Source organism: Corythoichthys intestinalis, chromosome 21, assembly GCF_030265065.1.
Source record: "Corythoichthys intestinalis isolate RoL2023-P3 chromosome 21, ASM3026506v1, whole genome shotgun sequence".
In the NCBI taxonomy this organism is placed as follows: Eukaryota; Metazoa; Chordata; class Actinopteri; order Syngnathiformes; family Syngnathidae; genus Corythoichthys; species Corythoichthys intestinalis.
Window position 1 is genome coordinate 15,198,843 of NC_080415.1, and position 14,814 is coordinate 15,213,656.

Sequence of the window (14,814 nt, forward strand, 5' to 3'; positions counted from 1 at the left end):
GCACAAGTGCGTTTTTTTTTCTTCCCATTTTAAGTTCGATTTTTGTGATGTATCAAATACTTATTTCATGCAATTAAATTAGGGCTGTCAAACGATTAAAAATTTTAATCGAGTTAATTACAGCTTAAAAATGAATTAATCGTAATTAATCGCAATTAATCGCAATTCAAACCATCTATAAAATATGCCATATTTTTCTGTAAATTATATATATACTGTAAAATAAATTGTTGGAATGGAAAGATAAGACACAAGATGGATATATACATTCAACATACGGTACATAAGGACTGTAGTGGACATTTCACTCTACTGTCATTTAAATCTGTCTATGCTGTCCTCACTCCGAAGCGTCTACTTTTTCCAAAGCCAGACAGCTAGTGAACGACGCCTTAATAATCAGACTTCCTTTTTCATCTGATTTATTAATAAAATGGCCGTAGTAAAACTACAAAAAAAAAGTACACAAGCATTGCATTAGCACCAACGTTAGCTTAGCACGCTATACAGGTTCACTAAACATAAACAAAAAGCGTCTCATACAAAAAATATAACATTTCACTTACTAACATAATATGTACATACAACAACCATACTTACGGACAAATCTTGTCCAAGGATCATATAAGCACAACATTACAACGTAGGCGTCAGCCCGAGACGTCATGCAGCCATATTGAACTGGCAAGAAAGCAATAAACCATGTCGCAAAGCGACCACAAGAGTTCGCTGTTAGACAGCACAAAAAACCTTGCTGTAAAACATACCAAAAGGCAGAATACTGTCTGAGCGGGACATGTGCGTTAATTGCGTCAAATATTTTAACGTGATTGATTAAAAAAATTAATTACCACGCGTTAACGCGATAATTTTGACAGCCCTAAATTAAATGCAAATTTATTATTTAAAAATCATACACCGTGATTTTCTGTTTTTTTGTATTAGATTCTGTCCCTCACAGTTGAAGAGAACTTATGATACAAATTACAGACCTCTACATGCTTTGAAAGTGGGAAAACCAGCAAACTCGGCAGTGTATCAAATACTTGTTCTCCCCACTGTATATAGTTTTCAGCCAATTATGGAGGATAGTCCTTTATAAAACAATACTTAACTGCATATACACAACTGTCACAGGATTTGTTTTAACATAAATTTGAATTGGGAATGACAAGTCAATTGAAATTGCGGCAAGCAAATATTTTAGCAAACAATGGTTGTCTCATTTATGTACAGAGATTTGGAAATTATGTGTGATGAATGCTAGTAGACCTACCCTAGTAGAAGCTGTAAGGAAACATTCCAATTTCGGTAATGATTTTGTGCCAAAATGAAATGTACCAGACGCCTTGTGGGTGTTCCCTACGAAGAAATGAGAAATTGGGGGTCGAGGTGGACCAGATTTGAGCATTTGGTGGAACTCCCCTGCTTGTCACTGTAGGCTGATTTGCAGATGGACTCAGGTGGTCCCGGTCCAATTAAGCGGAATGGATGCAAGATTAGGAGAGGAACTGTCAATAAAAAAGCTACTAAATCAATGCTTAGTCTTATATTCAACCACATGGGACACAGGGTGTCTCTGAACCCCTAGTCTGTAATTGATCTCTAATGCATTTTAAGTCTACTTTACTGCTGAGTTATTTTTTTTATGAGGCCATTACAAGACCTCAATATCTTAAAGGTGATGCTAAAATATGAATGTAGCCCTTCTCATGTCAGCATAATGATATTGTAACATCCAGTTTGACATGTTGTCTGTCTACTGACTGATTGCCCAGTTGTTTTTGTTGCCATGGAGCTACTCCTGCATCTCCTTACATTTCCATGGAAACACAAAAATGATGACTGGCGCAGTTATTTGAGTGAAGGGGCCTTATTCACTCTATAGTTACTTGCCAAGGCAAATGAGAGAACAGACCTTGGTTTGACTAATTGCAAGCAAAGACTTTGTTTATCGTCGTGCTTTTATAAAAATTATTGGCTGGTGATCAGTCTGTCGTCTGTAAGTGCCCTACCTTGGACCGATGTTTTTTTTTTTTGCCGGAGTTTCATGCCAAAATCAACTGCAGATAATCCAGGTGATCTTATTGATAAATGTTCTTTTAAAATACTTTTTTAAATTTTGAATTAAAAAAAAAAAATAAATAAAGGATACACTTTGGGGGAGGTCAGTCACACAGAGTTGTTACCATTCAGTTATCAGTGAATATACAAATATTGTTGACTCATTTCAAAGTGTGCGCAGTTTATTGAATTGATAAAAAAAATGGTCACATCATGCCTGTTTCATTTGATGCACCGTCACCTCTGATTTGTGCAAATTCAATGAAAACGTGGCGCCACTTGGTGGCTGGCTCCATAAAAGCAGACACGTGTCATCATTTAAATTGCTCGGATTTATGTGGCGCCTTTCAATCATCCAAGTATGTGTAACAATAAATCGTGGAGGTAATTAAAATGTTGATCATGTAAGAAGCGCCATACTAATGGAGGAGTACTTTTGTACTGGCCACTTGCTGATAATCTGAACATCTGGGCTTGTAGAGCTGTTTGCCCATTCTATTTCCAAGCAAAGCATCGGATTCATTGAAGCAGTAAGTTATTTGTTAAGAAGGTATATCATTATATATGTATTTTACATATAAAGAATCTACAAAAAATAGGTATGGCCCGTTTGATTTTTTAAAAATTCCAAAACTGTTTATCTCGCCCATACATAAGTGACGTCATCTATAAAGGCTTCACCCAGAAAGAGAGTAAACGGCGACATCTAGTGGTCTACACAGTTCCTACAAGTATTTCTGGAAAGCATGCGTGAGTTTACACTCCCCATGTCCGTTTGCATTCACTTGCTGCCTTTAAAATTCATGATTATTGTGTTGTTCTTCGGATAGCCCCACTACGGGCGGTGCGTGGCCGTCTACTTTGCATCATCGACCGGGGAGCAGGGCGTGTGTTCACCGGTGGGGCGTGTCTGCTGGAAAGAGACACAATAACGGAATAGGAACTTACGCCCTTCACAATAAAACAAACGCTGTTTAGCTGGTTGATGAATTTCGAAATTCCTAACCCTAGTATTAAAAGGTATAGATTAGATAAAAAAGAATATTATAAATGATGATTAAGATTCAGTCCAAACGTTTTAAATTCACGCGTGCAGTTATCGTTAGACCTTTACTGTGAAGGTGCAAACGGAAATGTGTTAATAAGATTCCTCTCAAATTGACGCCACCGCTGGTCAGACACCTCCCAGACGAGACAACGCGCGCACGACTCACGTGCGGCGGCAGAAAAATGATTTTAAACGACAACAGAAAGTACGCCCCTTGCACACCGACTATAGTCTGACCTCCGTTCTTTTGTGGCGTTATGAAGAAACACCAAAGTCCCACCAAGCTGCCGGCGGCGTCAGACGTACCGGCGGCTGTGGCGGCATCGACTCAGGGCGGCGAGGTGACCGTCCAGCAACTAAACGAGCTTCTTTCGAACGGCAGCGGCTTCTACAGTCTCCCGACGCAGCACTTCAACGAGGTCTTTCCGAGGATATACATCGGCAACGCGTGAGTGAATACCTCCCTTCCCCCCGTGTTTGTTTTGCTACCTGCGACCGCCTGTTGTCTTTTTTTTTTTGTTATCAACATACCTTTGGGGCGCCCTCTAAAGTGGGTGTTGTGTAACATCGTCACGACAACACCGACATTTAGGACGTTAGTGCGCTTTACCACAACACAAACATGTCAAAAGTTGCCTGAAGGCTTAAGCAATGGCCAGTACAAGATTTAAAGCTTGGCAAGATCCACACCTAGTTTTAGAAGTAAACTTAAAACCTAAATCTAGAACTTGAAAAAGACCTAGCTCAAGGGCCAGGTGTAAACCATAGGGAATTACGAAACGTGATCTACATCAAATCCTAAACAGAACCTACACTGTTGAAGATAACGATTGTTTCACAAAAAGGCGAGACAACAATTCTCGATACATGGTTCATGAAATCAATCTACGATATTCTACGATACAAATATTAAAAGGAAAACAAGCTATTTCTAAATAGAAAAATAATGTCTATCCATTTGGATTATGTCAAAAACTTTTGTCTTCCTCATAGAGTATGAGAACATTTTAGTTCAAAATCTCTGTAAATATATCAGTCAATATTATATTATTGCAACATCATTATAAGCAAAAGAGTCTTAACTCATTGCCTACCACTGAAAACAATAGACTCCAATTCATTTGAACTGGCAAGACTGACTGTAAATCATCTTTCAGTGCCACTGACGGCAGTAGACGTCCAATTCATTGTGATTCGTTCATTCTACCTGCCAGACAAAATGAACTGGACATCTGGCGCCGTCAAGTAGTCGTCCAATTCATTGTGGTTCGTTCATTCTACCCTCCCGGACAAAATGAATTGGACATCTGGCGCTGTCAATGGCAGCCAATGGGTTAACATAGACACCATTCTAGTGGTAAATTTTGGTAGCAACCGATGAGTTCCTTTATTAACCGGCAAGGCAACATTTTTTTTGAAAGGGTATTAAAACACTAAGGGGCTGTGAGATATAGTGGGGAGAACAAGTATTTGATACACTGCCAATGGGTTTTCCCATTGGCAGTTTATCAAATACTTGTTCTCCCCACTGTATCAATAGAACCGTTATGTGGCAAGATAACAAATATTAATAAATTTAACAAAAAAATAAATCGCATTCATGAGCAATTATCGAAAATAGATCGAAAAGTACGAACATTTCCGAAAGTATTCAGGAAACAGCTGAATGGGGCGGAGACGTCATAACAAGGAAACAAAAGGTCGAGGCAGGTGCCATCGTTGTTTATCGACGACGACGACGACGAGAGAGTTGCGTTCGTGTTTTATCAAAAAAATCGCTAAAATGGTTCAAACCTGTCATGCTATGTGGTTTACAAATAGCCATTTGTCGCAATGTAGTACCCATGAGTTCCCGAACGCGAGAAAGAGCTGGACTACGCAGACAATGAGTAAAGTTCGTCAGTGCTAAGAGGGATAATTTTGCAGACCCAGCCTCCGGCACGGTTTTGTGTGGTGCGCATTTTACACCTGAAAGCTATTCGAACTATGGACAATTGAAATCAGGTTTTGCTAAGAAATTGCTGCTGAAAGCAGATGCGGTGCCCACCTACACGCGCAGCCACCTAAATGTCCCGAGATATCAAGAAAGAGGACGATGACTGGGTCTGATGAGACCACCCCACCACCCCAGGCAAAGCAAAGGAGGAAAATGGCCAGAGTGAGTAGTCTTTTATAATAAAAAAAAACATCATGTATTGGATATAGGACTGGACACATGTATAAATTATCGGTCGTAAAATATATAGAACAAATCCTCTAATCCCATTCATATTTGTGTCTGTTGGCTGAGCGAAAACCGATGATAGCACAATAAATGATAATTATTCTATACATTACTTTATTTTGCGGTCACGGTGTATCAGCTTCACAAAAAGAAATGCAAAACAAACTATTCGGTGTTTCTGTTGCCGCCGATGTTTCATCAGTGTGATTGCTCCTCTCAATGATCCTTTCATTAGGCTGCATTGGCTTTCGTTTGGGCTCAAATTGATAACCCAAAACACTAAAGAAAGGTTCATAACTCTCCTCGTCACCATTAGAAGAATGTTCGTTACGTCGGATTCGTAGCTGCAACTAGAAACAAAATTGTCCGCCATCATCGCCGCCATTCAGTACTAAGCACTGAGCCGGTTGTTTCCTTATAGTGACGTCACGCACACAGTATGCTAGATTTCCGGCATCTCGGGGGCGGGTCATTTTAGCTTGACAATCGACCTAATTTCTATCATTTTCTTGGCGTTGTGATGTGTGTAATTACACGAAGTGGCATGATATGAATTCAAAAGGCATGCGTTTATGGATAAATGATGGAATATTAGCATTTCCCCAGGTGTTGTCATACCCTTTAATAAGATATATTGATTAGGGATGTCCCCAATCACGTGATTGGAAATCGGGCAACCCGGGCCATTTTTCAAAGGATCGTAATCGGGTGAAAAGGATCAGGTTTTTAATTTTTTGGAAATATATTTTTTTATTTTTTTAGGGGCTAAAAAGTAACAAAACAATCCAGAAATACAATGGCATTGCCAAAAAAAAAAAAATATATATATATATATATGATTTATACTCTGCAACACTCCCGGAAAAAGCGGAAGATTAAGTACTGGAAACAATACAGTGGTCTAACATGTTTGGAACTTTTGTGAAAGGGAACCTTGGACTTAAAAACTTATAGGCTCTAATAAGCCACAACTGTTCTTTTTCAGTAAAATATGTTATTAGAAATCCATATGTCATTGCCATTGCCACTGATTTAAAAGTCTATAATATTTAGTACATGTATTGACCTACAGAGGGCGACATGTTATACGAACGCAATGCACACTGGGGGTGATGATGCAGTTTGGCTGGACTAGGAGAATAGCTCAGTAGTGAAGCTAGTATGACGACTGGCATGATTTTGACACATTCTTCTTCTGGTCAGATTGTTTTGGTACAGAGCTGTGGGATGAGTTCCCAACGTCGTACCTGCATCCAATTCCAGCTCATTAGCAGTGTCATTAAACCGATCCTAGGCGGGTTGCCGAGATATTGACTTGATGCTATTTGACAGTTCGTATATCCCTTCAATGCTAATTGCATCATTGCCTTTTTTTTGTTTGTTTGTTTGCTTCCCACCGCGGTTTTCCCTCATGTGTTTTTTTTTATGGATCCCCTTTTGTGTCTCCCTTTTTGCGATCCCATATTTTTTTGTGTGTTCAATAAACCCTTTTACGCAATCCCTATGTTATTGTTGTCTGCTTGCTGACTGAAGTGAGCCACGTTTTCTAATTCTGTCATCAAGGCAGCCGCACTTTCTTTTCAGTTGCGTTTCCCTTTCAGGTTTTACCATACAGACAGGCAAGGCATGTGGGTTGTGATTGCATTATAAGGAAAAACATGACTCCATCGTCACGCGGAAGTATAGTCCCGTGGTCTACGCGCTTATGTGTCGCATTGGAAACACTGTTTAGAATCCCTCTGGAGACCTTTATTTAATTGCTTTAGCTGCTTGTTTTGTGAAATATCGACAATGCTGTCCTGCTCATCATTTTTCCGATCAGGTTCAAATTGGAAGGGCCGATCGACGACATGTTTATGTAGCTAACGAGTGACACTGTGGAAGTACGGCAGCGCTGCCTAGTGACGTCACCACCCAGAGTGCATTGCATCGTCAACAACAGTGGCGACCAACTAGTTAAACTAATTTTTAAAATTTTATAAAAACGAAACTACATTAAGAGGGGTTTGAATATCAAATTATTCTAACTGATACTAACATTTATCTTTTAAGAACTACAAGTCTTTCTTTCCGTGGTTCCCTTTAAAATAAAAAACAAAACAAAACCCCTTTTTTCCGCTATCGGATCGGGACTCTGTATTGGTAGATTCTCAAAATGACTGGGTGACTCGGGTGCAGAAATATGCGATCGGGATATCCCTAATATTGATACTTTACGGGAGCATATTGATAACCCAATAGATCAAAATTTTCCACTAGAATAGTCTGTTAATTCATTGGCTGCCATTGACGGCGCTAGACATCCAATTCATGAATGAATAAATACACATTCGTTTCCTTCACCCCTCCCAGTCAAAATGAATTGGACGTCTAGCACCGTCAAAGGCACAGAAAGGTGACGATTTTCAGGATGTCCTACCAGTTTAAATGAATTGGACGTATATTGTTGTCAATAGCAGGCAATAATTTAGGAAAGACACTCATTTGTTTACATGCTTCCATTTAGAAATATTATTTTCTCTTAAATAGTAGATTGATTTCCAGGCCCATTTATGGATAATTGTTGGATCACGATAGTGTGAGATAATTGTTATTATGTGCCTTGTATCAAATCTATGGCTGGAGCTATCGATTATTTAAGTAATCGATGAATATATCAATGAGTTAGTTCGAATAATCGACTAAATGGATTAGGAACATTTAATGCGTTCCAGAATTAATTTTATCAGATGTTAAACAGAGGCTTGCAAAGTGCATTAAATGCGAATACAAAATTCCCGATTGTATTTTTTATTTTTTTTTCAAACCATGCAGAATTGCACTTTCATTTCACAAGAGCAATAATAACTACCAGAGCTTAGCATCAAATGGTATAACAATATAAATAAATGAGAATCAAAATACAACAACAAAAATTGGCTTATTTGGCTAACTTGCGTAGCAAAAGTCCGCTGTTTTAAATACTATAAAATGGTAATGTTTTTATTACAATGCTCTTAACAAATTGTAGAAAAACATATTGCCACAGAAACCTGCTAAATATACCTCTAAAATTACAATTGCATGAACAAATCATATTAGCTCAAACAAAAATGACAACCTTATGTTGGTCTTAACTGGGAGCAGCTCAATTCAGCCAGGTTAGATTAATTATGTCCTATTCACTATTGCCACTTGAGGGCAATGTATCCTCCCAGATGAATAAAACTAAATGCAAACACTTTCAAAACAAACAATTACAGTTCATGGAATCCATAAAGCAGCAGAATTTGATTCGAAGCTTTTTTCTAATTACTTGAGTTAATCGATTAATTGTTGCTGCACTAATCAAATCGTCTCGTTTCAGAAGGTACCCATAGGTTCGCACCTTTAATTATTAAGGAAAATGGAATTGACACAATAGAAGAAGGCGCTAAGCTTGGTGTCCCTCTGCTTTCAGTCTTTTGGCTCAGATAGCCGCCAAGATAGGAAGAGGGATGCTCTATATGCAGTTTAATGGATTGCCACTACAAGAACATCAATATAAATGTTCCAGCCAATCAAGTCTAAACAAAAGTGATGTCTACAAGGCTTCAAACACTTTGCTTCTCATCTGGCTTGTGTAATTAGTGCGATGTTCAAGTGGGCGTGTCCAATCAGGGAGAAAAGGTCATGTGCTGTTATTGATTGGCGACCACCTTAGAGACCAGTCTGACCTTTTTGTGCTGACTTCACCGCAACCTTAATAGGAGCAAAGCCAATAGATGCTGCTGTTTGTATTTCCCCCCCTCACACGAGATTTCCACTGGGCTTGACGAGGTGGTTCAGTCCTTGAAAATGTTCATTAAGTTCTTTCAGATGCTCCCTGAGGGGTTGACCCACTTGAGGCCTCAATCCAAAGTTTGAACCAGAGGCGGTGCCATTATCGCAGAATTGATTCGTTGCATTCAGATTGGAGATGTAAAAGGAATCTTAAAATTGAAAAAAAATGTAACGAAAAGTTCCTTGCATGTTTAAAATACTGCTGGATAGTAGGGGTGTAACAGTACACAAAAATCTCGGTTCGGTACGTATTTCAGTTTTGAGGTCACGGTTCGGTTAATTTTCGGTACAGTAAGAAAACAAAATGCAAAATATAAATGTGCTAGTTGTTTATTATTACACACCTTTGTGCTTTCAACAATAGGAACATTAGCCTATACAAAGCTAGAATTCTGCTCAAAAACTAGCGGGTGTTTAAAGATAATCCAACAACAATTTGCCTTTCAGACCCCGCGTATTGGTCAGCTTTCTTTCTGAAAAAAAGAAGAAAAAAGAAGTCCTGTGCTAAAGAGAAAAGCAATCCCAATGACAAAGATTTTAACATGTATTTTACAAATGAAATGCCTCAATGAATAATTTTTTTTTCTTATAAATGGTTTTCAAAAGCTTTATTGGTGGATTTTCTCAAGTTAAAGCGCCACACAGAAATTAATAAATTTAATTGTGTAAGCAGGATGTGTGTATTATTCTTATTATTTAATTAAAGGTGTTTTAGCTCATTTCAATTTATTTAAATGGGCTATTATTTTATTATGTGTTTATATTTTACAAATGTGATGTAGTATTCATTTATATTGTATAACCTTAGTTCCAATGTGAATATTAGTTCCTACTTGTTTTGTTGTGGTAGGAGGGTTTTGTATTGAACACGGGGCCGTGTTGGTTATTATTGTAGCAGAAAAGACAGCAGTAAATCAACAAAGACAAGTCAACTCTGCCCCGATCTACCACTCAAAAGATCTGATGGACTCAAAAAAGTGGGTTTCGATTGCATATTAGTTTGAAAATCGACAGGATCCACCATATTTTTACACGAATGACTTCCGGTCTGCCCGATCCTAGCTACCGGTAGTAGTATTGACGCAGGAGGGTCGCGTCTCGCGTCATTAATAAACTCTGCCGATCTTTTCGCGTGCATCGTGTTGAGCCGCTTCTGGGACGCGTCTAACATGCGGCCGCATTGCGACTGGTGTGCATTGGCTGATTGACTTTAACGCCCGCGTTTCACTGCATTCTCGTGGTGGCCACGTTGTCGCGCCGTTGACGTTTCTGGGTTCTACTGTCCTACCGTGTTGTTCCTCAGTATAGTAGAGAAGACGGAGTAAATATAATCTACACAAAGAAACTGTAACCCGATCGACTCACAGCCTTGAAAAGTAAGGGTTACATTACGTCAGAAACTCGTTCGGTACGCCTCCGTTCCGAACCGAGCACCACGTACCGAAACGGTTAAATACAAATACATGTACCGTTACACCCTTACTGCATAGGCATGTGCCAGTTACCTGTTTCAAGGTTTACCGCATGGAAACGTCACAGTTTCAAAACCACTAAAAATTTCAGTCATACCGTAGTACAGTATTAGGTATTTTTTATGTCCCAAAAATGCAGCGAGAAATGGCTTGGAGGGGCAGTGCTCACCCCTCCCCCTCCAGTTGTTGGTCTGTCGCATGTGTCGGTGACACTACACCTGAGATTTTTCCCTCCTCAAAAAAGACAGTCGCTAGTATGGTATTAGTATTAGTTATTAGTATACGGCTGCCCAAAACAAACAGACGGCCACGGCTTAGAGGGGGAAGGACATCCGACGTGCAGGCAACACTTCCAACATGATTTCTCATTTACATGACATCATTCGTCATTTTACACAAAATTTAAGGTAAGTAAACACTGTCATGAACGTTTCCCACCCACTATGAGCGTTCACTCCAGCGTGCTTCGTGTGTCAAGCGATGGTAAAGCAAATACTGTAACATAAGCTTATCGAGGAGGCTGTTAAGGTGGCTAGTTAGCATGCCCAGACTGCTAACTAGTTTTCTGTGTTTTACCGTCCTTTTGTAAACCAACTGTAAACATCTGTTCAAAATAACATTTTCATAATTCAGCCTTTGGTGTTTTTTCTCTCTGGTGACTTTCTGTGTTGAAAAAGGGTATGTGTGTGTATAAAGTGTAAATAATGATACGAGTCATACACACACGCTGTCTCTTTTGTTGTAATGTTTAGCCACTTCAGCTGTAGCTGTGGGTTTAGTCTATAAGTTCTATTTTAGTTTTAGAATTTAAAATATTTCAGTTATTTTTTATTTATTCTAACATTACATTCAAGTTGATGTTCCAATTTACAAATAATTATGTGAAAAATAAAGTCCTGTTGAATGGAAAAAAAAAAACAAACCAAAAGACATACATCTCAAAATAACACATTTTAGAGCTGTAATTGAAATACCTTGATACCGTGAAACTGCGACATTTTTGCTTAAGGTTATCATACTGTCAAAATCTCATACCGGCACTTGCCTACTGCTGCAAATAGCAAAAATTCATTAATAATTTACCTGGCAATCCTAAAATTTGTTGTAATTGGCTATAAGTGCTAGATGGCAGAAAAGAGCCATTAAGCTCTAGTAGTAAATAATGATTTTGGACCAAGTGAATGAAATTGCAACAATTCCCATGGCACATCTAAAATCTCTCACAGAACTCTAACGTTAAAAGCAAATTAAGGAATTTGTTGATGCTCAATTTTGTGTTCCTACAACAAAGAATAAAAACAGACAGGCCTGCATCCAGAGAAGTGTTTTTTTTTTTTTTTTTTTTTTTTTTTTTTTGAAGCAAGAAAATGTTGACTGAGCTGACTTTTTTTTTTAAATATATATATAAAAGATGCACTGTATATATCACTTTTGAACACAGTGTGCTGACACACTTTTTTTTTTTTTTTATTACCGCAGCGAGATGTTTTCTTCTCGTGTCCACACATCAATCATCTCTCTTGTGTGCTGTATTAGGATTTTATTTACATTTTATTAAATCAGGAAGGTATAAGCTTGTCTCTTTCTACTGCAGGTTCGTGGCCCAGAATGCAATGCGTCTGCAGAAACTGGGTGTGACGCACGTGCTCAACATGGCGGAGGGCACCTCTTTCATGCACGTCAACACCAGCGCCGACTTCTACGCCGGCACGGGCATCGCCTATCACGGGATCAAGGCTAACGACACAGAGCAGTTCGACCTTAGTGCCTTCTTCGAGGAGGGCGCCGGATTTATTGACAAGGCCCTTGCACACAACAATGGCAAAGGTGATCATGTTTTTACACAAAGTGGAGATGCCTGAAAAAGCTCAATCATAGGCAGTTGGAAAGTGATTATAATTATGTTTAATATACCACATATTGCTTCCTAATATTACTACCTCCGTGAAGTTAGCCCCTTATCAGATGCAAATTTATGGAAAAATTGTCATCCGTTTGTGCTCGTTTGTGCTGTGCTCCTATTGTTTATCAATATTGAGATACTAATTTCAAGCTGTGACGTAACTCGCAGCCTCCCATTTACTGCAAAAAGGACCCAGAAGGGGTGCCATTTGTTTGTGCTACATTGCGCTAGTTGTTGGAATACCCCTCTTTTATGGATGGAGGTGCTGCGACTGACATCTCGGGCTGTCCCAAACTATTATTTTCTTCTGATTAGTCTGCAGACTTTTTTTTAACGATTATTTGACTAGTCTAATAATTTTTTTACCAACTTTAAAAATTTTTTTTTTATAAACTAATCATGAGATTTTTTGTTGACAATTATTAATTGACAAAAACATTTGGGAACACTTAAATTCTTTATTAAAGTACAAACAAACACATAAATAACAATAATGGTTCACAAATAAACAATGAGGTCAAATGCTGATGGCATTAACTAGTGCAAAAGAATGGAATGTAAACAGATTCAGAACACTGTAACTTCACTTTTCCAACAGGATTCAAAACAATTCTTTCTCTTTTTGTGGTGTGTCTGTATTGTTCTCAGCATTAGAGTGAGCACCAGCAGAGTAGATAAACAAATGTTACGTATCACTGGAGTGAAGTACGTGAAAAAAAGTCAACACGACGTTACGACAGAGTATAAGAACCAAATAAATAATTTTTAAAAAAGGACTAGATTAAAATCGTACTATTGCTCCGGGGGGAAAAAAAAGTCTCAGTATAATGTTGGGGCAATGTTCCTGTGAGTTGCTACGCACTTCACATACATGTACCTTAGCTGGGAGCTATGACATAGCATTAGTATAAACTCTTTTATTGATTATTATTTGAGGTAGATGAAGCAAAATAAAGACTTTCTTATATGTAAAACCGATTATAAAACACAACATGCATTCAATATTGATTTTAACGGAGGCGGCAACGCGCTATGTAAAGTACGTACAGTAGTTGCTTATTAAGCTACATTAGCCGGGCATTAGCCCTTAATACTCCTTCGTACGATGCACACACTATAAAGGCAACTAGAATAAAAAAATGTCGTTATATGGACTTACGATCGGCCAGCCGATTGTCTCCTCTCGTCTTCCAAAATTATACCTGGGTGACACTGACGTCGCTTCAGGTGTTCATTCATGGCCGACGTGCTGCTGTGGTATGAAAATTCTGCATTGCAGAGACTACACATAACAGTGACACCCTCCTTTGTTTTGTTTTGTTAAAAAAAAATCTATGCTTTGGCCACTCTAGTCTGCGTTTTGGGCTTTGTGCCGCTTTCCCCACTTGCATCCCGATTGTCCGCCATTCTCAACTTTCCACGCATTTATATATGCTTTTATTAACTCACCTTTAACCGTGGACTGGATGTTGTTCTTGTTGACACATTTACATCATCGACTATGTCGACAATGTTGACTGGTCAGGACGGCTCTATTGACGTCATCACTCGAAATTAATATCTCAATATCTATAAACGATAGCAGCATAAACAAAACTTTCTACAGCACAAACATGGCATAAACGAATGGCTCCGTTTCGGGTCCATTTTGCAATTAATGGGGGCTGCGTGATGTCAACACTCGAAATTAGTGTATAAAAAGTGATGGCAGCACAAACGATTGACACCATTTTTAGCCATTTTTAATCAAAATGGGGATCTGGTTGAGCTCTGATTGACATATAATAGAATTGTTAATACCGCCAAAACAATAGCAGCATAAACCTAGCACAAATGAATTACATAATTTTTAAAATAAATTTGCCTTTGATGGGGATGCTAACTTCACGGAGGTCCTAATATTCCAATACTGTTTTGGATGAAAGACATGGAAACTTTCCTGAACCACAACAAACGTTTCCTAAATTAATTGATGTAATGTGTGCTTAAAGACAGAAGAAGCCAATCATCTGTGGCTAATTCCGACTCACTCCAGAGTCCTGCTCCAAATTCCATTATCAGATCATGTCCCTGGATATCAGCAAAACGCTACACCTGTAGCTCACATTGTTCTCCTCTTCATATCTTTTACATGAAATGCTTGATATTAAAGGTGCAGCATCAGCACTTTGTGTAACAAAAAACTGCACCCCCTGGAATATTCTGAGCCAAGATCCGCCGTGTTTTTCCGCAGTGTCAGATTTTTCTGCGAGCGACTTTATCGTCACATTTTTTGCAAGCGTTGTTTGCAAGCCAGCTCTCC

General features: G+C 38.7%; 1 protein-coding gene across 6 annotated transcripts in view; it reads left to right on the forward strand.

Annotated features, from left to right (window-relative positions):
- Positions 1-3,245: 3,245 nt before the first annotated feature.
- LOC130910056 (dual specificity protein phosphatase 3-like) overlaps positions 3,246-14,814 on the forward strand; it is a 126,028-nt gene continuing 114,459 nt past the window's right edge. For all 6 annotated transcript variants that reach the window (XM_057827091.1, XM_057827089.1, XM_057827090.1 and 3 more), the window contains exons 1-2: positions 3,246-3,560; positions 12,204-12,436. In XM_057827091.1, coding sequence (XP_057683074.1) covers positions 3,370-3,560; positions 12,204-12,436 — 424 coding nt within the window. In that variant the 5' untranslated portion in view covers positions 3,246-3,369. The remainder of the gene's footprint in view (positions 3,561-12,203; positions 12,437-14,814) is intronic.